This window comes from Malaclemys terrapin, chromosome 6 (genome assembly GCF_027887155.1).
Source record: "Malaclemys terrapin pileata isolate rMalTer1 chromosome 6, rMalTer1.hap1, whole genome shotgun sequence".
Classification (NCBI taxonomy): domain Eukaryota; kingdom Metazoa; phylum Chordata; order Testudines; family Emydidae; genus Malaclemys; species Malaclemys terrapin.
This window is the reverse complement of record NC_071510.1, coordinates 27,741,291-27,769,170: the sequence shown is the minus strand read 5'-3', so window position 1 is coordinate 27,769,170 and position 27,880 is coordinate 27,741,291. Positions and strand designations below refer to the sequence as shown.

The following is a 27,880-nucleotide window of genomic DNA, read 5'->3' as shown; positions in this document are numbered from 1 at the left end:
TAGTAAAACCTCAAACTATTTTTTGGTAAACTGGCAATCAGTTCAGATCCCAGAGAGTGAGTGTAATTGAACTCCTGTCTTCAGGAGTAAGGATCTGATCCGGTTCCCATTGAAATCAATGACTTATATTTGGACTAAACTGGAGTCCATGTGACCTGCTGTTGTCTTGTTGGCTAGAAGTTCCAGGCAGCAGTAAAGGGTGATACTTGTGCTGATTTGCAAATGGGTTTATTTAATTAATGGCTCTGGCTTTGTGTGAAGACAGTGACTTCTGAGCTACTAGAGAAGAGCAGCTTCTGGAAGGTGGTAAGGCTGCCTGTTTTCCTGTCTTAATTGTTTGGAATATTCTTTCTTTGTTTAATAAAAGATAGACATATTGTTAAGGAACTCCAGGCGGGTGCTTTGTGATTCTTCAATATATAACTGCCAGCAAGTTAGCAGCAAGGATGTTATCTTGTTTGGCTCAGATCTTGTTAGTCTCCAGTTGGGCTAGTTAAAGGATTTCCTGTTTGTTCCAAAGAGAACTGTAATAGAATATAGATCAATAAAAGAAAAGTGTATTCATGTGGGTTTCTTTGGTGTAGCTATGGTCTTTCGTTTACTGATAGCTAAGAATTTTGAATCTTCTTGGCCATTTGAATCAGACTTTCCTTGCACAAGACATTGCTGAAGAGGAAAAAGGTAGTGTAATATTTTTAATTGTAATTGGGAGGTAAATGTAAAATATTGGCATATCTAAGGTCATCCCCGAAGTCTGATGACAAGCAGTTTAAATATTTCATTTGCAATTTTAAGTTAGTATTTTTTATATCTTTTACTTATGTTTAGTTTATAAAAAGCATGAAATTGTTAGTTTCTTGGATGCACTTATGCCATTTAACCCAACAGATGTATTTTAAACAAAAGCAAAATATATCTTCAAAAAGACTTCCTTTCCCATACATGCAAACACACATCTGACAGCCTTTAAGGCAAAAAACTAAATAGAGATGGAACTTGCCCCATATCCTAAAAGTCAATGACCTCAGGTTTTGTGTATTCTGGTTTGAGGTGGCCTCATCTAGAATACCTGCAACTAGCCATGTGACATTTAAATCTGGGCATTGTTAGCTCAAGTGGTCCAGCTGATTTTAGCTATCACAGCAGTGCATAGGGAGAGAGGTACTGTCTCAGACAGACAGAATTCAAGCCTTTATAGATCAAATTCAACACCCAAATTGCTCTCAGAAAGTAATAGGGAGGCAATGCTGTTGGCCAAGAACTGGTTTAACGAGTTTTCTAAGCTAACTCCAGCAAGCAGACAGGCCGCTGCATGCTACACCACCTGAAGCTTCTATGTAAGATTTCCAGGTTAGCTTCATGTAGAATGCATTAATTAATCTATTAGGATAATCACAAAGGCTTGGATGACTGTAGCGAGACCTGTATCTGAGAGAACTGATTATGCATGTATTAGCAAATATAGATGGAATCAGACATTATTGGCACTGATTCAACCTGCAGTTTCAGTAGCAAATGGGGACCCTACACATACTTAATTGTACACCTCTCGAACAAACAGTGGTAATTTTCTCTTGGGTTTATACCATCCCATGGTACCTTCAAGATCCTTTTCTGCAGTCCTTTAGCATAATCACTTTCTCATATTCAGTAGAGCAGTGAGAAAGCACAGACACCATACCATCTGAGTCTGATGAAATTGAGACTTGTGGCTGTGTCTTCCAGGTGGTGATGGCTTTGCAGCCACATCATCTCACAACCTCCCGTTGGGCTCACATATACGTTGAACAGGAGGGGTGACAGAATAGAACATTCATATGCCCTGATTGAAAAATCCCTAACATTTTGCAAGGTGTGGCCTATTCCATATGTATAAAAGAAGATGTAGAAAAACAGAAGAGCTATTTCCTTTCACTTATAAAATTTTGGAAGAGGCAGCACCCATTGTGTGTATTCCAGAGCAGACTGGCACAGGCCCATCAACAGAGACTATAAAATAACTGTGAACTCCTGGATGGCTGTGGCCAGTATCCAGTTTTTAAGAAAGGATCCTTTCGTACGCATAGCAGAGAAACCTAAGTTTGCAAAACTGGATCCGTCTGAAGCTTATGAGTAAATGGAATTCAACCAAGTCTTGCAAATCTTTCTATTCTAGGGTTTTGCATTGGTGTTCATCACTATACTGTCTATGCCCAACCATTAAAAGGGGTTGTTCCCTTAGAATAAGTTTCCCTGTAGAATGGCTAGTACTCCAAAACATAATGGAGCAGTTATGACAGGGATTACATTGATTGCTCAATTATTTGGATATTACACTTATAAAAGTAGTAATGAGGCAACATATCTGAGAAGCCTGGTGTTTCTGTTGAAGAGTTTTTGTTTGGAATGCAGGTGAAAAATGAGATATGTATTGTTCTCCAGACTTAATCATTAGCTTGGGTCATATGATGTATATGGAAAGCAGAAAGTCTCTTTCTAAAATACTTAGAAGTGGTTTCCAAAATGCCTATACCTATGAAGGTCATGGAATTAAGATTTTTTTTCTAGCCCTAATTAATTACTTCAAAAAATTTCTACCAAACTTCTCTTCAGTTATAATTCCAAGAATATAATTGTTTTAAAAGGAATTTTACTTGGGTTTAGACTGAAAAGACATTTGGTATCTGGTATCGGTGAGCATAGTTTGCACATTCATCCCAAGTTAGACCTGCTGTTAGGGTGTGATGTCTGACTGGCAGGTACAAGCGTGGCCATATCTTGTAAACTGAATGTGGGATTGAAAGGCCAATCACTTTTGCTTCCAGAAACTGAGATAAAGCAGGCCTTAAATGTTATTAAATGTTGGATTCAATGTTATTAAATTTGGATTTGGGAAATTCTATGAGATTCTGCATGAAAGGAGGTTGATATTGATTACAGACTATTAGTTTCTGTGTAAAATTCCTGCATAGAAAATCAGGATGTTACAGGCACATCCTGATTTTAGAAGGTCTTGGGATATAGACATAAACTTCATAAATACAAATTTAAATTTTTATTCAGATTTTGGGTATGGAACTAGGGAAAGAAACAGATTTAAATAGTACCAGTAATCAGATATTTGAAGTTTGGCAAATCTGAGTTTACAGTTAGCAATTGCTATATTATGTAGACTGTGATTTACTCCAGTGACATTGGGTACAAGTCATAGGAACTCTGTTGCATTATCCCAACTGATGTTTGCAGTGTATTTTTACTTGTAAAATATTAAATAATTAGAATCTCCTTTTGGGATAATTTTCTACTACTGCAAAAGAGGTTGTATTGGAACCTGGAAATGGCCCTGTCTTTTAAGAACAAACAAAACAAAATTGTGGATCTGTTGAATGATGTCGCACAAATATTTTGAATGCTCTTCTGTTCAAGTCAGATGCAGTTCAAATAAATAAGTTCACAGTAACAGTGGCCTTTCAAAATGGTGATACCAAAAATCTTGTAAACCACATTTTTGGTAGAACTGAAAGAGTCAAAATAAAAACCGTTTGCATGAGCATTTTTTTTTTTTTTGGTGGCCAAATATTGATCAGGCTACAGAGTTGGTGACTGTATAGTGTGATCCGTGCCAAAAGACCTTAAATACAGTGGCCTCTGTACACTGCCATCTCAGTGGGCTTAAAACTCATGGCATAGAATTTATAACAGCCTCCAGACAAGGAAAAGCAAATGTTCCTGATAAGAGCAATAGAAAATCAAGGTGGCCAGATGTAATAGACACAGGTTAGACAAGGCTGTTTGAAGTAGGTAAGCACCTGATCATACAGGTTTTATTTATACCATTCTTCTTTAATAAGCCAATGTCTTTCTGTGATACCTGTCAACTTGTGCTCCAGGACCTAAACTTTCGTTTAAAATGTTGCCAGTGTTGCAATTGCAAAGATAACCTTTAAAATGTGAACTCAGTGTAAAATAATGTAGTGATTTCAGTATGAGTCTGCAGACAGAATGAAACAATAGCTTTGAGAGCACTATGAACTGAGAGCACTTAGACCTGTTTATGTTAAGATGTTAACACTGAAACCTAATTGTGACAATTTAAACATCAGCTTTGTTAATTTTTTTCGCTGCTGATCACAGCATGAAAGGAAAAATGGGGGTGATAATAATTAGCATCATATTTTGACATCATAAGTGGGTGGGTTCTTAGGTTGTAGACAGAACTTGTGAGACTACGCTCACTTTTTTCCCTATCAGACCTGGCAGTAGATTTCAGTAGTAATACCTCTAGCAAAAACAATGAAGTTTAAAAAAATTGTTTGCCCCATACAGATTTCCATGAGGCTTTGGCCATTGTTGGTAGACAGGATTCTGGGCTGGATGGACCTTTGGTCTGACCCAGTATGGCCATTCTTATGTTCTTAATGGTCCTTGATTATCAGAGGGTGGTCCTTAATTCATACCTGAAAAATTTCAGATATTATGAAAGAAGAATGGTATAAATAAAACCTACATGACCAGGTGCTTACCTGCAACTAAGGTTAGACCAAACTTTAAATAAGTAAAAGAAGAGGTTAAGCACTTTGTTGCCAAATAATAACACACTAAACCCTAGCTAAGTAATCTTTGCAATGCCAGTTTTAAACCATATTTTCTGATTTACAACCTCTGATAGCAAAGTGTAAGATAAACAAGTAGAAAAATGTGAAAGCAGAACATTTTTAAAGCACCAAGAAAACAAGTATTGGAGATTACAGGAATGAGAGAGTAGAAAGAGGAATGAATGTAATTTAAAAGTACTTGGGTCAATGGTATATATTGTGTAAATAATAACATTATTAAGAGACATGTAAATCAGTTATTATTGCTTGTAAATTAAATGTTATCAGAGTCTTAAATATTGGAAACACCATCTGAGTGAAACGTGAAAAAAACAGTTTTATCGTTCCCTAATTTTGAAGGCTTTGTTTCCTCCATTGGACAATACAGAGCTTCAGCCTGCATTGCATTGGGCCTGCATCAGCTTCTGTGTACAATACAGACGCTATTACAGGCAATATTTGGAGAAATTTATAAACAAAAATAGAAAGTTACTTAGGATTGTTAGGGTTAAATGCCAGTTCCAGTGAAGTCAATGGCAAATCTCCAATTGACTTCAGTGGGCATGTCTGCCTGCTGCCTGTGATGGCGAGTCTCAGAGCCCTGGCTGACTTGGGCTCACAGATTTTGAGCTATGGTGCTAAAAATAGCTAAGTAGACGTTCAGGCTTTGGCTGGAGTTCAGGCTCTGAAGCCCACCCCCCTCCACTGTCAACCTAGGCTCTAAGACTCACTGGTGCGGGCTGCCGCTCACTGTGTAGATACGCCCTACGAGGCCAGGATTTCACTCTTAATTGACTGGTGGATGAGGGATGTGTGCTGTGTTAATTTTGTGTGTGTCATCTAGGTAAATTATTGCTTATTGGAGAATAAATATTAAATATGTGCTTTGCACATTGTTTAATTCGGCAAAGAAAGGGTTCATTTTCTTGGACCGTCTGCACAAGGACTAAGCTGGAGTCCATGTGAGCTGTTGCATTCCTGTTGACCAGAATCACTAGGGAACAGTAAAAGGTGATACATTGTTGCACATTGTGCTGGACTCCAGCTGTGTCCATTTAATTAAGTTGAGTCTGGTTTTGGATGCAGGGCTGCTTTGGAAGATGATGACACTGGCTGTTTTAATCCATAAATTCCTGGGAATCTTTTTTTTTTTTTAATACTAAAAGTGAAGCACTTTTAGTAGGCAGTTGAAGCAGTTTCTTTTTGATTCTTCGATACATAACAGAAACTAATTCCTAAAAGGTAACTCTGCCCCCCACAGATCCCTGACTCCATCCAATAGCCACTAAAAAGAACTCAAACCACACTAATCCTGTCCATCAGACCATCTGCACAGTCCACACATTACTGAGTACGGTATTTAACCTCTTTCACCAACTTTTAAAAAGAAAAACCAAATTCATAATAATGGGCAATGTGTGATTATAAGAATTTTCGGTCTGCGGGGATGAGCTTATTTTACCACCTGGCTGTAGTTTTATGAGTTATGACTGATCATGCATATCTCATGAAAATGTTACATGTATCACACATTGCCCAATGGCATATATTACTTCTATATATACTACATATGTGAGGGTGTATCAGTGTGGCAACTGTGAATAAATTGCATTTATCAAACACCTATCACTGTTTCACTTGCACTCTGCCATCCAATCCATTTCTCCCAGGATGACTTATAACAATCCAAACTGTGGAACAGCTTCTAACATCATCTATATTTTAAAAAGAAAAATAAAAGACAGCAACAGCCAGATCATTTTTTTCTTTTCCCCACAAATATGGATTTTCCCATCAAAATTACACTATTCAGGCCATAACTGTTTTAAGGTCGGCTATATCGCAATCTATTGGAGCTAAAAATAGCTTCTAAATACCTACTTTCTAGTGGGTTACAGTACATGATTCTTCGGAGATCCCAGTATTTAGGATCATAAAGCATTATAGATGGGAAAGCTATTTTAGGTATTTTGTAGAGGTTTCTGAAATTCTGTTAGTTACAGTTTTCCTTTATCTCCAAGGCCAGTACTTTTGGATTTATGGAATTAAGACACCTGATTTTACAGGCCAAGGGATATTTAAATAGTACCCATAAAAATAACACTAACTAAAATATTGCTAAAATGGGGGTCGGGGAGTTGGTAAAATATATGGCATATGCAGAATATGTGATGGTGTAGTGTGATATAAAGGTTTTATTGGTACTGGTGGAAAGACCTGCATAATTTGTTAATGGGTTCACCATTTATAAGTAATCTGGCTATCCAATCAGATGGTAATTAAATCTTTATATCACATTATTATGTATTCAATGTGTATCATCTTGTATATATTAATGTGGTGACTCTTTTTCCTTTAAAGTTCACATCACAAGGGTTGAACACATTTGGAGGGGAAAAAAGACCTATCCAGTTGTTGAAAGTTTGATACAATAGAGAAAATACATGGAATACCAACAATGTGTTTTCAGTACAGAAGAACCTTTCTTAATTTGAAACTGTTTTTAGACCTAATTGTCTATTTTCTCATTAGTAAAGGCCCACACATCACAAGAGAAGAATAAATCCTATAGTAGCTGGATCTTCTAGAACTGTATGTCAGATCGTCCTTTATTTCATAGCCTTGTGATATCCAAATACAATATGATCATTGTTAAGAAAGAGAGAATTTAAATTTGCTTCCTTTAGTGGAGTAATCGATCAGCCGCTTGTCATTAATGTAACTTTTTCCTGTTGCTTTTCATCACAGAACCATAGAATTTAGAGATAGAAATAACCTACTAGATCAACTAATGAACTTTCCTGTCAACGCAGAATTGGTCTCTATTTGTACATATTTGTCCAGTCAATATTTACTATTGTTTATTTAGTGGCTCTAGTTTTAAAAGTCCAAAAGGAAAAGGCCCCCATCGTTTCCCTTGGGAGACTGTTCCAGTTTAATAGATCATACTGTCAGAAAGTTTTTCCTGATTCTTTTTTTTTTTTTTTTACATTTCCTCTTTCTTTATTTCCTTCCATTACCTCCCAGATTATACTTCCAAATAATTCATCATCATCATCTGTGTTTACATCCTGCACATATTTGTAGTTGTCATGACAACCAATAATTATTGCCTAGCTAAGCTAATCATATTTACCTCTTTTAACCTTTCCTTGTAAATCAGTCCATTCAGATCCTTTAATAACCTATGTTTCTCTCTGATTTGTCAATATCTTTGATAATAAATTGCCCAGAAATGTAGGCATTATATTTGTTATGTACTTTAAGAGCCCTTTAAAATTCACATTAAAAATCAACAGTTTCAGGCTAAATGTTACCAGCTGATGTTTTTGGTTTATTATTATTTACTAGAACAGTTTTCTGGTCATTTAGAGTATTTAGGGCCAAATTTAGCTCTTGGATAAATGAGCCCATCGCTCAAAGAATGTTCCCAAAGTTGGGTAGATGTGTATGCTGAAGGTAGAATTTGACCCCGATTGTGTCATAGGTCTAAATTCAGACTAGCTCTTGTACATCCTGTACATCAATCCATGAAAAGTGTTGATTTAGCTCATTATACTCCTAAAATGTACAGAATTCACACTTTTCAATCCTATGTGAAAGGGACACATTCTGATGGGCCTGGGGCCAAATGGCAGCGTCTACCCATTTTAGTGCCTCCTTCTCTGGTCCCCTTATGCAGCCTTCCCTGCTTTTATTAGTCAGACTTCAGGCATGTGCGGAAAGCAAACAGCTGGGTGCTTGTTCTGCATACATTCCCAAGCAAGGCAGAATACTGGCCCATGCTAAGGCAGCTTTTGCAGTGTTGTTATGTATTTTCGTTATACGCTTTAGGCTCTATGCTTAATCCTACTATGTGAGCAGCACTATTATTATAAAATACTTTGATGAAAATCATACCAAGAACAAAATAAAACTGATCAGAAGGTTACTGTGAATCAAATGTATGGGGCCTATTGTGTTGTCTGCTAAATATACTATATACAGATATATTAGTTTATAACAATTACATAACCCAGCACATAGATAACTGTGGTGATGGGCATTCTACAAAACCCTACAAGACATTGGTAGGTTTGCTTTTAAACACAATGTGTATATTTCACAAGGCATTGTTTTGGTTTTGTTTTGTAGCCTAACAGCAGTGGTCAAGTAGTAGGGAAAGTGCCTGGCCATTTTACTCCAGTTTTGGCACCCTCTCCCCATCACAGTGCGGTGAGACCTGTGACTCTGACCATGACAGATACTAAACCCATCACTACATCCACTGAAGGTGAGGCATCTTCACCTACAGCAACCAGTAAGTATTTCTCTAGGAAACAAAAAAATGTCCATCGGAGGTTCAATATGATTTTAAATTAAGGCCAAAAAAGGTGCCTTTTCCTACTATTTGACCAGGTGGATGCTCATAATTTATTCTGAGAGCAAACGTGATCTGACCACAAAGCTTTTCCTCCTCAAATTTTAGTCATAGCATCATGTTACATGAACTGATGTTTGTGACATGACAATCAAAATCTAAAGGGAAAAGCATATTTATTTGAGCACCACCCATCGAGAAAGAATGAAACACGATTGTTCATCTAAGGTGGACATTGTAATGACATTGAGAAGCACACTCAGACTGCAAGATTTCAAATCACCCACACTTGGATTTCAAAAAGAGATTAGATAATTGCTCCTCAATGAGCTTTCCTACAGAAATCAATCTTTGTTACAAAACATACTGAATCAGAGCTATGATAATTGCATGTTTATATAGGTTGTGTTGTGTTGTTAGCAAAAATAAAATGATGTGGCATACAGCAAAGGAAATTTTAATTCACTGCCCTTGATTCTACAAGGGTTGGCTTAATAGCATTTACTTTTTAAACGCCTCAAAAGTTTTGAGTACCTTTGTACAATATGCTCAGCACCATGTTATTTATCCTGTTATCTTCAATGGAATTGCAACCAGGGAAGTATGTGCAACGTACATGCTAATGTCATTTGATCATTTCTATGATATCCAAAGGGTTACTTTTTTTATCTAGCTTCTACACTTTTGTTAACAAAGCTGGGTAAATATTGTTCCTGACCTTTTAGGTCTTTAGCGGGCCAACATTACTTGATACTGATTACTGGCAACATTTTTAGAAAATAGTCCTGATCAGACTATTTAGAAGAAGAGCTCTGAGCTGAAATTTCTGTCTTCCGAAGGACAGTTCGAGCCTAAACTATGTTTAAGCCAAACCAAACAAACAAAAATACTTAAAATGCATAAAAGAATATCGATTTCTGTAGGGTCAGTTACACTAAAATGGATCATTTAGCCACATTAGGTATCAAAATTGTGCCTGGGGTCTCTAGACATTGGATTATAATTAATCAAGCCTGTAAATCAAGCCTATATTTTTAGGTATTTGTTATTTTAAGATCTTATTTTGTAAACCGAAATAGAGATCAAATGTGTTAGAGCAAGCAACACATAAGGAGGAAACTGCATAAATATCTATTACAAAGAGAAAAAAGTGACTCCTTAAAATAATCTGGGTAAACACCATTATTTAATTATAAACTGATTATTAATTATATTGATAGGATTATGGAAATATTTTAGCTATTCTTTTGGGATAGCAAAAGAGGCTTCTAGGTGGACTAAAAATTGGAGTGGATTAACACTCTCTGCTGGTTTACAGTGCAAATTTTGCTCCTTTGAGGTGCTGCTATTTCTGGTATGTTCAGCAGCAAACAAGAAGTTAATGCTCTAGCGTTTCACCTCAGAGGAACCTTGGTTCAAATTTGGCTTGGATTATTGGTAGTTTCATCCTAGTTCCTGTTTGTCAAGATCACACAATGTGGCACAATTGTCTGTCTGTGCTCAAGAGAGACCTTGGCCTGGAATAGCAGGAGAAGGGAGATCAAGTATGATATCAGAACTGCGGGAAGAAGCTTGCACTCTACCTGCCCACATTATGGTCTAGTTCAAGGAGTCTTTTTAGAAGGAAACTGACCTTATTTGTGTACGAATAATTATACAGGTATTTAAGGGTGAAGTCTGGGAATTTCAAAAGAGCCTAAAGGAATTAGGCACTCAGTTTTACTGAATTTCAGTGGAACTTGAGCACCTACCTCTCTTATGGTCCTTTGATATGGGGCCTCTTTCTGCATGCAGAACATCTCTATCACTAATGCATGTACATGAAAAGTGTTTATGGTCAAATTCAATATGAGTGTGCAAATTGTATGCACAAGTGTAGCACACAAACATGACATGCACGAATGAAAATTTGCCAGTAACTAGATAACGAAACAAACAAAAACTGAAGGAAGGTATCCTGCTGCTGGAAATACATAAAGCCGTCACTGACCTTAATATTCATGCTCTCATGCCAAGGGGCTTCAAACATGCATTTGGCCCTAATAATTTTTTAAAACATTGCAAAAATATTTTTAATAAACAATTAATTGCAAAAGACTAAATGTTTTGTTTGGCCAATAAGTTCCTGCAGATATTGCTTAAACATAATATAAATGCTGTCATTGTTTCTGTTTAGTCAGTTTCAACCTATTCAGCATATAAAATCAAATGATTAACACTGACTTCATTCTGAAATACAACAAATGAATTGTTCAGAACTAGACAGAACAATAGACTTTGATAACATTTCTGTCAAGGAACTCTGAAGTCATGATTTATTTTTAATATCTGATACATTTTTGTGGCAGTCTCTCAGTGAAAACTGTTTACTATAAAAAAGCCATATTAAAAAATCCTCAGAAATTCAGAAAGTTTTATATAATTGCTGTATAATTTTAACCTCAAACAGCCAATTAGCGAAAAACTCTATCCACCTTCCTCACTCTGTTCTCAGTCTTCATATCCATTCCATTTTGGCAGGTCTGCTTTGACCACCAGCAAAGGTGCCAGTTGTGATGATGATTGTTGCAATGTGGTCATCTACACACTATGAAGTGGAGTGAGATCACATAGGGCACTAAGAGCTATGAGAGGGTAATGACTTTCAGTCGCTACTGATCTCAGCCAGATTTGAACGGTGACCTTCAGGTGAAAGGTTCTGTATCCCTTTACCAATCTCTTGAGCCACCCAGTCTCCCCCCAGATTTTTCTAAGCTTCTGCAACACACAAGGCTAAAAGAGGTTTTACTGAATTAGCCCTAAGTGAATGCTATTTTCTGGTGTGTAAAATTATGCTGCACAGCAAAAGTTAACTCCCTTCTCTGTTTAGTGCTGATCACATTGTATCCTTCTTCCAAAGGACTGTAAAGATTAATTTCATGCCACATGAGCAAATCAAGCTTTAGGTCTCAGTTTTAAATAATTAACCACTTTCCCCAGATAAATTTGTGACAGGCATTCACAAATAGAAGAATTAGTGTAAATTAGTAGGTTGTTGTTCTCATACCAGCGTAACTCCATTGACTTCATTTATTGGACATTTATATTAGTTTCAGAGTGGTATCCGTGTTAGTCTGTATCAGCAAAAAGAACGAGGAGTACTTGTGGCACCTTAGAGACTAACAAATTTATTTGAGCATAAGCTTTCATCAGATGCATGCAGTGGAAAATACAGCAGGAAGATATATATACACAGAGAATATGAAAAAATGGGTATTTTCCATTGCATGCATCCGATGAAGTGGGCTGTAGCCCACGAAAGCTTATGCCCAAATAAATTTGTTAGTCTCTAAGGTGCTACAAGTACTCCTGTTCTTTTTGTTTATATTTGTGTAACTGATGTGTATTCATATAACTAATATAAATTGGAGGTCCATAACTCAGACTCATAACACTTTAAAACATAGTGCTTCCTTTAACTATTTGTAAAATTCTGCAACCAGAGGAATTATTATTCTAACTACAAGCCTAATTCTGACCTCAGATTCACACATGCAGCTTCCATTGAAGTGGATGGGAATTGAACATGCTGTGCACCTAAGGGCTGAATTTGGCCCTATGTTTCTTTTGCATTACTGATAAAAGAAATCCACAGACACTTCCTATACATTGCAAATCATAACTCTGGATCTCTCATATCTGTACTGTACGTGCACAGGGTAATAGTTATGGCAGGTCGCTATTTTCATCAATGTGTTTTGTTCTTCCTTAATCAGCCTACACAGCCTCAGGCACATCCCAAGCCAATCGATATGTGGGACTAAGCCCAAGAGACCCATCCTTCCTACACCAGCAACAGGTGGGCAAGTTTCACATAGGTATAATAATATAGACAAGCTTTTTCAATAGTACCTTTCTACATGCTGCCACTGACATCTTGGATTAGAATGGGATCCTAATGGTTTCAGAATATGTCAAATGAAGACTAGATATGCTAAAGACAAAAACCCCTCTAAAAACATTAACACAGCATATGCTTTTGTTTCTTAGATTTGTGCCATCTTAAGGAACTTTTTATAATGCCTCTTTAAATTATTTTATTTTCGAAGAACTTAAAAGTAGATTCTATAATTGGATATTAAGAATATGGCTGTATAAAGTGTGCAAGGGACAAAACTGAAAACTCATTTCAAAACCAATAAAAAATTAAACAAAATTAAACAGTACAAATTATGATTCTCAAGCTATTTCATATTTTCCAGCTGTTTAAGCCTGCATTTTAGTTCCAGAAGATAAGTTATAAAACCAAATTCTCAATGCAACACATCATCATTCCTACTTTAATAGGTTTAAATTGGTTTGCTGATTTCAGATGTGATAAAGACACGTTTTTGTTTGAGTTTCTTACATCATTTATGTTTCAAGTAGCATTTTAAATTTCACATCTCATTAATGCTGTAAATTTAATGCAAATGAAGTGTTTACCCAAACTGTGAAAATATACAGATGAGATTAATGGTGGTTTATAAACAAATTAGTCGCAGTCAATAGCAGGGCCATGCAAATACAGAAATCCCGCATTGCTAGTAACAGTATAACACAAAATCAGACACTTTAGAACGTAAATATATTTTATGATGTGTGTATATGCTGCTCCCAGATCCTGACATCAGAGGAGTTTGAAATTAACAGCATGTAAAATGTTACAAATTAAAAATTGAATATGGCAGGTAGATCTTATTATTTATTATACTGTATTTTTTCTCAGGCTTGGGTTCCTATCCACAGTTGGTACTCATGCCTGTTTTATTTTATCCTACATGCTATGTGTTTGTTGTGACATAGCTAAACCGTGCTGCCTCTGAACCTCCTATCCCTACCCACTCCAAGGCCAAGGTGGCAGTATGTATGTATTAAAGATCACCACATGCAGAATTCAGAGAAAATCATAAAGATGATAGTTTATTCAAGATCCTTGACATTTTGCCAGCTTTGTTAACCAGTGAGACACAACTGAAGACATTTGTACACAGTTACAAAAATACCAAATAACAATTAGTTGTTTTTGCCAACCATTGGCTTTTCACTAAATTTTCTGATATTTTTCTTTTTTCACCTCTCTAGAATTGCTGTAATATAAAATGTGTCATAATTACTATAATGTGGTTCTATTTGACAAATGTTCAGTAAGTGTTCATTGTATGTTTAAACATATGCAAGATTTATAGGTTTAAAACTTGCTTTTTTTAAAACCAATGCACACATTTTCTGAAATACTTTTGCTGTGAAATTTTAAAAATTATTTCATGATAAGTCTCTGACATCCAGTTAATTTTGGGATTTTCAAAAGAAATTTAAATATATTTTATTTTAATTTATTGCTTCTCTTCAATACCCTATTTTTCTACAAATTTGCTAGTTAGTATTTTTTGTTCTCAAGAACATTAAAAACATTATAGAAACTATTTCACATCCCTAGAAGGTACTGGCAGCCAGCTTAATTTTCCTGTATCTCCTTATTTTTTTTTGTCTTTATAATATATTTTAAGAATAAATTTGGATAATTTCAGCAGTCTCATTAAAAATGTGACCAAAATATTCAGGAAAAAAGTAATCTTACATGTTTTGCGCATGGACATGTATATGTTAGTTTCAAACCTGGAAAATGTATTCTGATTCAATGCCGCTGTGTGAATTTAATATTCTAAAGTAGAGAGTTTTATAATGTCAATATTTGTTGTTTATTTAAATGTATCAGTATTTTACATATATGTATTATATAGTAGTAGCCCTATAGTATAGTGAAAAAGTATATAATAGATTAATCTCTGCCATGTATTCTATATTCGATTTTAAATTACGTATGATTGTATATACGAATGTGTGTGTGTGTGTGTGTGTGTGTGCACGTGCTTACATACATATATATATTAAAAATTAGGCATAGTTGGTACTGTTGCATGCATTGAAGGCACAAAGAACTTTTAACCACAAACTAAGCTTTTTAGTGGTAGATAAATATGAATACAGTATATATAAAATAACTTTCTAATGAGTTAGTTGTTACCTTCATCCTCTTCAATCCTAAAAGGCTCTCAGAGATGACAATGCCATACATGTTTATTATCCAGAAAAACCCCCCACCAGAAATTGTCTAAATGACTTCAGTAGATAAAGGTTATCCTTTGGGAAGGCAGAAATGAGATTGATTTACTATGTCCTTTCATTACTTTACAACAATTTAAAAGAGAGCACTTTTCTTGTGGCAGGTTCTGAATGCATTTAGTTTAAAGCAAACCATGATGAATGAAAAGGAAAATCAAGGGGTACATGAAATAAAGGCAATCAATCATTTTATATTAGCTGAGAGAAATTCTAAAGTAGAAAGCCAGTGGTTTTAGTTCCAGAGGGATCTTTTAAACATTCACTGTACCCTTTAATACACATTGACCTCTTAAGAATAAATATTGTCACAGGTAGGTTCTTTTACTTTGTTGGAGGGATTTATTCTTTCAAGTTATGAGAAATATTGATGTGTATTATTGAGTGCTTTTTTGTTGTTGTTGTTTAAAAAGAACCACAATATATCCTATATAAATTATAGTAACAACCATAAATTTAAGCTGTATGTTATTTTGTGACTCTCTCTTATAAATAGTCTTTCAATAAAATAAAATGACAGTTCAGTCGAACTTCCAGTAAAACAATGTATAGCACAAAATTGTTGGAATACTTGCATTTAGATGGAAAGCATTAAATATAACTTGGAAATATTGTGTGTTTGTGTGTCTAGCACCTTTGGGAACAATACATTTGCATTTACTGATCTGAGAAAAATATGCTATTACACATGTTACTTAGCATGCTACATTGATAGTTAGGCAAAGTTTTGAAGAATTATAAATCTATGCAGTATACTTTCGTTATGATCATTGGTTGGTGCTGGTTGCTAATTGCCTTGAAATGACAGGTATTTCAAAATTGAACATCAACAATAACATAACAAATTTCTTACATTAACTGCAACTAGAAAGTCATCTACATAAGTAGATCTGCATTAGAAAGGTGCTTATAAAACATCTTAATATTTTATTGTAAAAAATAGTCCTTCCCCAGGCCCCCAAAACATCAGTTATAAATTGTTAATGACTACTTGGTTAGAATGCAGAAGTTTTCCTTAATTCATTAATCAACATGCAAAAATTATTAACTGTTAGTAACGGACTCATATTTCTGGGGATGTTGCTTAATCAAATGCCTCCTATTTAATTATAGTTAAAATTTTATCTTAGAGTTAGAGTTTTGGTAAGGGCTTTGTTCTTAACTTTGCTTTTGGAAGTTGGTGAGGTCACTTTATGAACTAATGAATTCTGCTTTGGCACACTGAACTATCTATGCTAAGAAATGTCTTTATTGACATAGGAGTTTTTGCATAAAAGGAAGGTTGGGTAATCTTCAGAGCAGTATGTCAGCACCTCTCTCTTTCTCTCTCTCCACTCCCCACTCCCCCTCCCTCTCCAGCTCATATACACATTGTTTATATTTGAATTGTAGCAAATGGTTTCGAAGTCTAGACTCACACAAAAAGTGAAAAATTAGAGTAACTGAGTCAAATTCAGCTGTGATACAAGCAGACTCAACTCCTCTGAGCTCTGTGGAATTGTGCCATTTGAGTCCTCGTTCTTGGGAGTGTATAGTCATAACACAGCAATTATTAGTAAAAGAGTTCAGTTGCAAAACTCCATGTTAATGAACAATAGGGCAGACTTCTGATGGATGGATGGATGGATGGATGGTGGCATTTACTTAGTCTCATTCAGTTTATATCACTGTGAATTCACAAAATACAAACTTTATATCCTTGAAACTATAGGATTCTTAGTGTCTTATCAAAATTACTTCTGGATTTAAAATTGTTACATTGCCAGAAACACCAATCCTGGATTTTGCCTATTTAAAAAAAGAAAAGAAAAGATTTATCTTTGTGTTCATAGCACATAAAGGATAATGGCGTCACAGTTGGCAAGCTTCCTATTGAAACTGAATAAATCAATCAAAAGACTACTTGCTCTTGGCCATGATATTGTTATCCATAATTATTTAACTTTTAAAACATCTTTGTACTTCTAGAAAAAGTAAATGGGAGGATATTTTCATTCTTTCATTAAGAAAGGAGGCAGGCAAAGACAAATGGCTTTAGTGAGGAAGTTATCAGCCTGTGATACCAGTAACCTTTAAAACTTTACTGTTTCATATATGCTAACTAATATTGGGCCAATAACTGGGCTGCTAAACTCCTCAGATCCTTGCATTACCTAATACAGCTGCATGGATTTCACTAGAGCTTGGGCTTTAAGGGTGTGGTATACCTTATGCATTATTTTCACACAGCTTTGACATTTATTAAGGGGTCATGTTACCATTTATACTATAATAAGAAATATTTTAGACATCATAAATGTATTTTAAAATTAGAAAACTGTTAGCAGCTTTTGTTCTTATTTAATTGTTTCCTCCACACAAGACTACTCTTTTCAAGCAGTTTCTCCAGTAGGAAGTTGTTCTTTCCATATGCATCCTTTAGTTGTTGCATTATGCTGTTCAGGATGGAAGCCCCTTCATACCATGTATCACTGAAAATGTAAACTGAAATGACCACTGAAAACAGTGTTTGGTTTTAAACTGTTTTTGATCACATCACTTTTGCTTCAGGCAAAAGACTGAAAGAAGAACACAAGTGGACTCTTAAACAGAACTTTTCAGTAAAGTCAGGAAACAGGTTATCAACACTTAGGCTGTTCTTATTGTCTCTCTTATCATAATTGACAGTTTGACGTAAAACTTGATCACATGACTGCCAGGGAGGTATGTAAATGGATAAGAGGTCACCTTTCACATATGCTTGCTGGAAAGGAAACACATTTAAAGGAAGTTTCAGTCAAAACAATGACAGTATGCAAATGTTTCGCTTTATGGGCTTTTCTCAAATAACAAAAATCATAGCAGTCTCCTATCACTTACTCACTCTTCCAAATATATGTTTACTTTTACTGGTGATCAAAGGGGCATGAAATGAAGATTAATATTAGTCACTTTATTAAAATGTGAAAATATAAAGCCTGCTTAAATATTAACCCTTACAGTTATGTAAAGGTTTGAGTGGTGGGATTGTAACTCTAATGTACATTAGGATTGTGTGGCTGAGAAGCAATCACATGCCTCCTTGAGGATTACCCCCAACAGAGGAGGCAGTCTCTACAGACTCTCTGCCCCTTCCCACTCAGTAAGAGTTGGAGTGTTGGAGTATTACAGGGGTAATAATGGGTGCGCCTGCAAAGCACGTTACGATTGCCCTACCCTGCTTTGGGTACAGTTGCCTCTCCCACCAGCCACTCCAGAATTAGGCCCACTGAGAGGCAATTTTTTCTCCTGAGGATAATTTTCCTTGTCCCTGTTGTATGTGGTTCTGTGAGAGAGGAATTTAAAACACTTGATTGTGTGTCACCCCATCATATATATATTGCGTATAGGAAACATATTTTAGAGGGGAAAACCTATGTAGAAATGTTTTAGAAAGCTTGTAAAATGTTTGATTGGGACTATTGCTCGAATCCCTTTTCTTCAACACCCAGCTATCTTAGTTACCAAAAGTCCATCTGAGAGAGAGAGAGAGAGAGAGAGAGAGAAAGAAAACTAGTGAGTCAGATCCTTGGCTCTGGCTCAAGCTGCTTTGTGCCACCTCAGCAACATAAAGTGGTAGGAGAGCTGTCCTAAAGGAGCAGCCAGAGATTCTCCCTGACAGAGGGAAATCCTTGGGTGGCATACAAGCAGCTTTGTGCTACTCACTTCCCCCATCCTCTACACAGAAGGTCTTTCAAGTTGGTGTTCCAGGGTGGAGTAAAGTGCACTGTGCTCTGTTTGATCCCTAGGTAACGCAATGGCATTTGCAGCTTGCATAATTTTAGTGCAGCCCTTAGGTGCTTATAAGTTACATTGGGGGCTGCTGGCCTTTCCCTGGCTCCTGAATGACCTAAATTAAAACAGAAAAGTCATAATATTAAACACCAATGTCTCAGGTGCTTCCAAAGCTAGAAGCAAGTGTTATGTGTCCCATTACAAAGCTGAAAATCTCCCTTTTTCAGTGGTATGAAGTTCCCAGGTGAGAGTCTGGGCTGCACTGTTAGAGGTGTGCAGCAAAGACCTCTCAGCCCTTGGGGAAGCAAGAGAGCTAAGGGGCTCCTCTGGCCTTGCAAAGATGTCCTCAGAGGGCCACTTTACTGCTGTCTCCACACTGCTTGCTCCATGGAAATCTTATCCCTTCTGGAACTGGGGCTTTTAAGCCCCCTTTATACTACTCCAGCCCATTGACCTGGAGTAAAGATGCCAAACCATTTCTACCCCTGCAGGAACACAGGATATCAGATTTTAAAGTGATATTTCCATGGCCGCTATTGACCCCAAACTAAATCTTAGTCATACAGGTCTCTAGACGGTGATTTTGGAGAGGAAATTCTGCATGAGGAGTAGGAAAGAGGAAGCATTTCCCTGGTAGGTTAATTTTGAAAACAAAATGGCGGCTGTTTGAAGCTGCTCAGAGGTTTGGAACATTAAACTTAAACCACATGGAAGTGGTTTAGTAGACAGGTGCTGCATTTCTAGGCTCATGGTAGAATTATTTATCATATGCTTCTCTAATTTAGCACATGCATATGTGGTGGGACAGATGAATTTACAATTTACCAATATACCAGTTTACACCAGCTGAGGATCTGGCCCTGTATATATCTGTATATCCATGTGTATGTATGCATGTCCCCTCTCTCTCTCTTTCTCTTTCTCTCTCTCTCTCTATATATATATATGGTTACAAATTATGAGGGTGTGAGTGCATAATAAATAAAGCGTGTCATTAACATTTATGAATTAGATTCAAAAAGCTCTTGGAGTTTGTGTAATTACACATTTAGGATATTTGTTGTACATATTAAAATCCAGATGAAAACTGTAGGAGGAAAATTATTGCTTATGCACAGTAGCTGATTTATTAAACTGTAATGTATCAGCCATTTATTGTTTTTCCTCAAATACCAAAAGCAGTTAGATTATATTACAAACTAATTGTTTGCCAGATTTTTGAGTTAGACAAGTTCATAAAATCATTCAGCAGCAATAAGTTCTGGTTTTGGCATTCTTATGGCTTATAACTAGCCAAAGAGTTTTGGTTGGTTGGTTTGGTTTAAATTTTGTAAAAAGGAAAAAATAGTTTCCATTTTTCAAACTTTAGAAATCATGTTTCAGCTGAAAATGAATTTTTATATCCAAGTTGTAAGCCTTTAAAATATGCCTTTATAATGAAAATGCTGACAGATTCTTAAATATTGTAGCACAAATATAACCATTATACTACTGGCTACAGTATTTGAACAGATATATTTTGTCTTCAAAATAAAAATAGTGCTTATGAAACAGTTTCATACAGTGACTATGGCAAAATGCACACACATACCCCTTTCTTTGAGCATATTTAGTATATTCTTTACAGTTACACTCTAGCAAACTTTTTGGACTGAATGTTTCCTTTTCTGGTTAATTTAGTGTAGTTTAGTCATGCTTATAATAGCCTTTGGAAGGTCTCTTAGAGTTCTTTAGATAACAAACAAGAAACAAACCTATGAAAACAGACTAGCATTTTCATTTCTCAGACCTCAGTTGCAGGAACCTTATGAGTGTAACAGTCAAGACTGCAATATGGTCTTGTCTTTAACATATGTATTTATCAGGAAAGGACTGTAGTTAATTGTGCGACTGTGTAAATCATTTCTTTTAGTTTGTTTGCCATAGTCTGCAACTTTTAAAGACACTTAAAGCTTGCATGGAGAAAACAAGATGCATTTTATGCAATTAATCTTAGTGATCAAGTTATCTTTAATTCAAAGTGCTGTATCATGCAAGATGTACAGTAATGTATTTATAGCATTGCTATGCAGAGGTTAAAAACAATGCTTTTTGTATGTTTTCATCTCAAGCCACATAAGTTTACTTTCTTAAACATAAAAATAAGCAGTATATCTTTTCAATAAATCTGCTAGCACTGTAGGGCAGCTGTTAAACAAACAGAGCTGTATAGGGTTACGTGAACAATCTGTGAAGGGCAGAACTGATGATTTGGGGATCTGGGAAGAATTTGTTTCAGCTTACATTTAGTGCATTCCTCACTATATTTAAATGTAGTAAAGTATTTTAAATGCTATTATTGTGAGTCTGGAACAAGATTAGATTATTTTATCACCTCTTGCTAAGTAATACCACTTTCAGTAACACTAAATTAATAAACCTCTATTACAAAATACATTTACCCTTCTAAAACAGTAAGATAAAGTCATATAGTTTGTGTAATTTGGGGACCTTTTCTATAAATTGCATGTCTTCTATGATTCACCAAATGCATGCTTCAAGATATTGATTATTTTTGAACTTTACCTAGTACAGATTACTTAGTACATTGCATATAAAACACGGCATTTTGATTTTCTTTCTTAAAATATTTCACTATTGAACATTAACATTTTCTTTTATTCCAGCTCAGTTTGTAATCTAATAATGGCTAATTGTTATGTGCTAAACACTAGTTATTCTTTTATGCTTTATTAATAGAGGAGCATATTAAAGTAGCATTTTCTTAAAATTTTTAAAAAATAGGAATTTTATTTTTCAGTGTAATGGCGTTTTTGTTGGTTTTTGGGGGTTTTGTTTGTTTTTAAGTTACTTTTTGGGAAAGTAAGGTTTGTGCCATGTACAGTACTAGTTTGCATGTATTCATTTAAATACTAAAAACTGTAGTACTGCTCGATCCATATCTGACTGCTAGGTTTCAATTGACAGCTGAGGATTTGTGACTGGACCATGAATCAAAACGGCAGGCATTTATACCCCAGTGCCAGTGAGGATACATTGGGAATTACTTGGCAAAGGTAACATTTTAATTATTTCCAACGCTACACTACATCTAAAAAAGTTACATTGAGCTGCAGTATCTGTTTTTAGCAAGCCTCCAAGAAGGAATATATGTCAAAATTTAACCAAAACATATATGTATAACATTTCTTTAATACACATTTACATTATCTTTAATGTAAATTGAATCGTTAGAATATACTATAGTTAAGTACCTGGGATACCAAATGTTTCCTGTCAAGTGCAAGGCGTTTGTAATTTTAAAGGACTGCAGATTTTAGGACTTAAAAAATCGAATCACAATTTAAAGAACTAAAGTACCGTAATATATTTTGGAGTTTACAGATTAATATGCAAAAGATGGTGGGATTAAAAACAATAGGTGACTAGTATAGCAGTTCTCTGATGCGGGTGCTATTTTGGGAATGAATAATCATACTATCCATAGAAATAATTCTGAATAACAAGTTCAGGACAATTAGTATAGATTTAGGTCACTAACATGCTCACGAAGGTAAGATGCAAACCATGTCCTTTATAAACTAAAATACAAAAGTTAGAATTCTTTATTCATGAAAAGCAGTTATTTTCTTTGCATGCTAGAGAAACCTTAGCTATTGGTACAGAATCAATTACACATATATTATATTATACATATAGTATATGTATAACTGGTTATGGTAGTTGTGTGTGTGTGTGTGTGTGTGTGTGTGTGTGTGTGTGTGTGTGTGTGTGTTTTAAAAATAATGAAAGATAATAAGTAATGTCAGTCTTTCAGTTCTTTCATATGCAGAATTCCCTTTAATTTACCTCACTGGGGGGAAGTTATACATATGAGGAAAAGCCTGCAGATTTGGGCCCTAACAGGTGAAGCAATCTCTCCCCTCCACTTAAAATAATTTTATATACCTCTTGGAGGTATGTGTGTACAAATATGACAATGTGTCATTGCTATCACTTCCAAATAATTCATGTACATATCTGTGTGAGTATGTTTGGATATATAAAATCTTGCTGTGCAGAATCGTAGATGACATACTGTGTTTTACTGTTGATGCTAAGCGTTTTTTTAGTATCAGTTTGGATATGTGATAGATGAAATGGAAAGTTGGATGCTGTGTGTGAATCCAAAGTTTAAACTATTGAACTAGTATTGTTGTACCAATATTACACAACAGATGATCTGCTGGCAGTTACTTACTTGTGTGATTGCATGTATTTTCTGTACTTTTTTTTCTAATAATTTTGGAGTCTCGTAGAATTCTGAAATCGTGTTGAAGGAGCAAGGTGGCCAAAAGAACAGTTTTTCACCTCAAAAATCAAATAGTACGATGAATGGAAAGTTAACCTAGTGGGTTCACCTCAACTCCTCGAGGGCTGATTCACATTATAAATCCCCATCATATGATAATTGGTAGTTTTTATCCTTACTTCTGTATTATCAGACTGAGCTTCTGTAGCACAGAGTGTAACTTATTCTCCCCCTAACAGTGTGTATCTTTCTCAGAACCTTAATAGGAGACTGTAGATTGGACAAGAACTCACAGTTTGTGAGCTAGTGATTGGTGGACCTGATCCTCAGATAATGTTAATCAATGTGGTATTATTGACTTCATTGGAGCTAGACAAGCTGAGGATCTGGCCCAGTGTATTGTGGACTTCAGTTGTCATGCCTACCACACGTGCTCCTTTGGTGTAAGTTGCTAAAAGAGAGGAGGGGAAAAAAAAACATGTAATCACATATAGGTGAGGGTTATTTTTAAAATGTAGCCTTTGGGATACAGATACTCTTTTCAAACATCTGTGGAAAAGAAGCCATAAAAGTATAAATGGGAGATACTATAACAAGTGGGCAGTTTTCTTGATGAAGTCTTTATATCATTACAAGAAAGAAACCTTTGAGCAATAAATCCTTTTTGAATGTTTGGTAAAGCGATATTTTCTTGTTAAAAAAGAAAATGGAAAAGTTTTCTCCCACAAAGTTGTTTGATCAGTATTTCCTCCAAATCTGCAACAGTCATTTGGATAATAAATAGAGTGACTTTTTATAGAAGGGTTTCATGATTATTTTAAGTTGCAACAACTAATATGTCTTGGTGCACTGATTTTTGAGAAGTTTTGTTGAATACTGGTACTCACTGAGGTCAAAGAGTTGGTAGTGCCTGAAAATGAGCTTTTCTGTATGTGCATAGATCAGGTGATAAAAGAGACCAAATTGAAAGTTTTCTCCATGCTGCACTGTCAGTGACCTGCCCCATCCCCAACTTGGGGAGGACCACCCTCTGAGAGGGTGATAGGTGACATGGTCCCTATGCTGTTCTTTTTGTATACTTCATCTTATCATTGGCTGCCAGTCATGCCAAACAGAGCTAAATGATCTATGAATTTTAAAACTAACTGCTAATTTTTTTTTAGTAAAATTACAAGCCTGATATAATTTCTGGAGGAATAGTAATAAATATTTTTCAAAAACATTAACTTCTAAAATCACTAGAGAAAGACAACATGAGTTATACAAAATGAGAAACTTAAGTCATCAGTGCGCTTATTTTCAAAAAAAGCAGAGTAGTTATGTGTATGGATAGTTATACAAACTTAGATGTATCCTTCAGTTGGTTAAAATAAACATATTGGTGTGAGTGAAGGAGAAGTTTACATAAAACATCTGTTCAGCACCCTCAATAATAAACAAAAACAGGTTTTTAATATAATAGTTGAAAGTAATTTTATTTTGCTCCTGGTACCATGATTGCCTAGAACTGACAACATTTTTATTATCTATTTATTGTCTATATGATGTATTTGTTTGTTGCCCTGAACATTAGGACCTCAGTTCAGAAAATTATTTAAGCACATGCTTAAAATTAAGCATATGAGTAATCCCATTTATATAATGCTTAAAATTAAGCACATGCATAAGTGCGTCATTGAATCAGGACCCTATACTTCATTCTTTTTGCTGTACAGATGAAAATAATATTTAGAACTTACCTAAACAAATGTTACTCAGATCGTTGCTGAGGTAACTGCAAATAGTTAGAATCAAGTTGGAAAATAAAGTTTCAAGCACTGCACAGTAAACAAAAATGTATGCAAGTAAAACTTAAACCAAAAGTGATTGAGAGAAGGACTCAGTGAAACTTACGGGCTGAGTGCCTGATCCAGTAACCATTATTGACCCACAAGTTAGTCACATTGACTCCAGCATGATTAACAAAGGGATGCAGGGTTAGGCCTTTGTATACTAGATTTGAATATTTCCCAACAAGCCTTTCACAAACTGTAAACAAACCACTAGTGGTAAAATGTAAATTTTATCACAGATATTGTTAATTTTCCTATTATTCTCAACTACTATAATTTATATTTTAAAAAAACTGCTGCTCTTAAGGGTTAACTGTTACTTCAACATTACATTTACACTACCCAGGCAAATGCACTAGGCTAGCATTTCCTGCCTTCAGTTTGTTATCTTGACACATAAGTACAGTACAACAGCTGGTTTGTTCCTGGAGCTCCTGAGGGGAGCTTTATTCTCAGAGTGCTGAATTTCCTTTTCAGCTTTAGCTGTAGGGGTGTTCAAAATGTTCAGTTTTTTAAGCAGCACTCTTTGCCCCTAGCACTACTCTGGGGCTGTGATAATAATGCAGATAAGGCAGTTGAATGGAATAATCTCCAGTTCGTGGGGGAGTGGGAGGGGAAGTGGAAATTGCTTAGAATCTTTTCCATACCACAGTACCGTGTGTCTGTTAGAATCTAGTGAACATACAAAGTCACTAACAACTGAATTATCACTAAGTGTTTCTGTAGTTATCTGTTGTATTAAAAAAAAGTTAACACATCTGGACAACACACACACCTGTTAGATCAAGGATTTTTTTATTTTATTTCCAGAGTTCATATTTGTTTGAGATAAAAGTACAAACTCAATTTTTGAAACTAAGAACAAAGAAGTGAAAATCTTCTGGTGATAAAAGTATTCACAGCAGACAAATACAAGGATTTCTGGTCTTTATCAATTTAAATCGCTATCTCTTATAGTTTCACCTAACTCTGTAATAAAGAAAGATGTGCAGAACATTATGTTTCCTTTCCATCTAGGCAAACATCTTCAGAACACTTCCTAAGAAATTAATTGTATTCCAGCCAGACTTGCATGCTGCCATCCCACAGGAAATGGGTCAGCAATCCATTAAGATGCCATTAGATAATCTAATTTGGAACTTAATCTCTAAATTAACCATGCTCCATACTTGAAGCATACTTGAGAGAAAGAAAAAAAGTTTATGTTTGAATCGATAGGGGAGCCGAAGCGTGAAGAAGGCTGTTTGTTTTTTCTGTAGCTGTGGTCACGTCTCAAGCCGTCTGGTAACCAGGAGAAACCAGACATGATGTAATTCCAGATTGAACTTGAACTTCAGGGACTTAGAATGGGGGAACAATGGACCATAGGAATCAATAATGTCCATTTTCCACATGATTATGTTTGGAGCTTTAAGTTAACCTTTATAGGAGAATCAGCAAGATCTGCAGTGCAACCAAAATGAGGTGATCTAGAGACAAGATGTTGAGTAAAGAAAACAACTTTTCCAGTGATATTTTCTGAGTGGCACTGCAGATTCCAGCAGGATTAGGAAAGTTCCCGCTCTGCAGTAAACCGGTTGCCTGTTCTGAGCTCTCTTTGTTCACTTAGGTAGGACAAACTTAATCTTACGTTTCCTGTCAGATGATTTTTGGCAGCAGTTTTAGGGAAGGAGGAGCATGTTACAGAAAATTCCCAAGTGTAAAGTGTACTTTTAACTCCTTGGTGACTCTGGAATTTTACCTACTAGCCATTTTATCTCAAGTTGTTTCATTTTAAGCAATAAAAGTGCACTTTTTCCCCCCTGCAAACAAGATGTTCACTTGCATTTAGTGTTGTGTTTACTAAACAAAGAAACTTCTGATTATATTTACCAAAATGCTAACACATAACATTTAATAAATGACTGATTTAAATTATAAAATAAGTTGTGGAAGAAGAAAAGAAGTATAAAATGCTGCTGTGATTAAGTTTTAAAAAAAATATTTCTATTGAACGTTTTGAAAAAGAGAATTGGTGTCATGTTAGAGAACAGGAATATGCAGTCTGGATGCTGAAATGCAGCCCTTTAGTTAGCCTTCCCTTTGCTGCACTACAAACTTTTATTGTTAAGTGGAATTTTTCTGTTTTCTTGTTATTTATTTATTTGGCCTAATATGTTTGGCTGAAATTACAGAATTTTCTGTTTTTCTCAGAAGCTCACATAAAAGAATCAAATCATCCTGTGCAAAACATTCATGCGTGTTTGGTGAAGGACTCTGTTAGATCGCGTTCATTTATTTCCTCTACCCATCAGCCCTACTGCAGGGACCCCCAAAACCCATGTATCCTTGTGTCTGCTATGAACCCTGTGCCTCTGCACTGTCTCTGGGAACTCCCACTCCCCATACCTCAGCTTCATGGCAGCTAGCTCTCCAGCCAGTTGCTGCCCCAGGCATCTCACCCTCCCTCAACCTAGTCAGGGTACACAGCACAGAATGGGCGTGCACCAAAATCTCAGTCTGAACTAACTGTGCTGAGGACTTTTTGTGGTGTTGATATGAGGATGCATGTCTCCTGACCCCCTTCACCTATTTTTCACTGTAAACCCACAGAGAAACTTCTTCATGTCCATGGAGAGGGAAAACAATGCCTCAGAAGCAGAACTCCCTTGCCTCCACTTCCTCTGTGGAATTTTCATCTTCTCCATCTGCTAAATGGAGAGGATGATTTCTGCCCAACTATAGTATAAAAATCTTCCTAAGTTAAGCAGAGATATACTTAACATAGTATCTCTTAAATAAACGCCCACTTCCAAGGTAGAATGTGGCAGCTGTTTAACTCCACACACTAACTCTGCTCACACACCAATTTAGGACAGAGAGTGACGGAAAGTACCATACTCAAGGGAGAAGTAATAGAGGCAGAAATAACCAAATTGGAATTTAGCCA

The 27,880-nt window shown here is 35.8% G+C and overlaps 1 protein-coding gene across 6 annotated transcripts in view; it reads left to right on the top strand.

The window, feature by feature from the left end:
* Nucleotides 1-27,880, top strand: part of NFIB (nuclear factor I B) — a 226,756-nt gene that overhangs the window by 183,740 nt on the left and 15,136 nt on the right. For 2 of the 6 annotated variants that reach the window (XM_054031875.1, XM_054031874.1), the window contains exons 9-11: nucleotides 8,709-8,874; nucleotides 12,690-12,772; nucleotides 21,796-21,884. The exons of 1 other annotated variant lie outside the window; for it this stretch is intronic. In XM_054031875.1, coding sequence (XP_053887850.1) covers nucleotides 8,709-8,874; nucleotides 12,690-12,772; nucleotides 21,796-21,884 — 338 coding nt within the window. Of the gene's footprint in view, nucleotides 1-8,708; nucleotides 8,875-12,689; nucleotides 12,792-21,795; nucleotides 21,885-27,880 lie in introns of all 6 variants that reach the window. 3 more of the 6 variants (XM_054031876.1, XM_054031877.1, XM_054031881.1) reach the window with 3 other exon arrangements.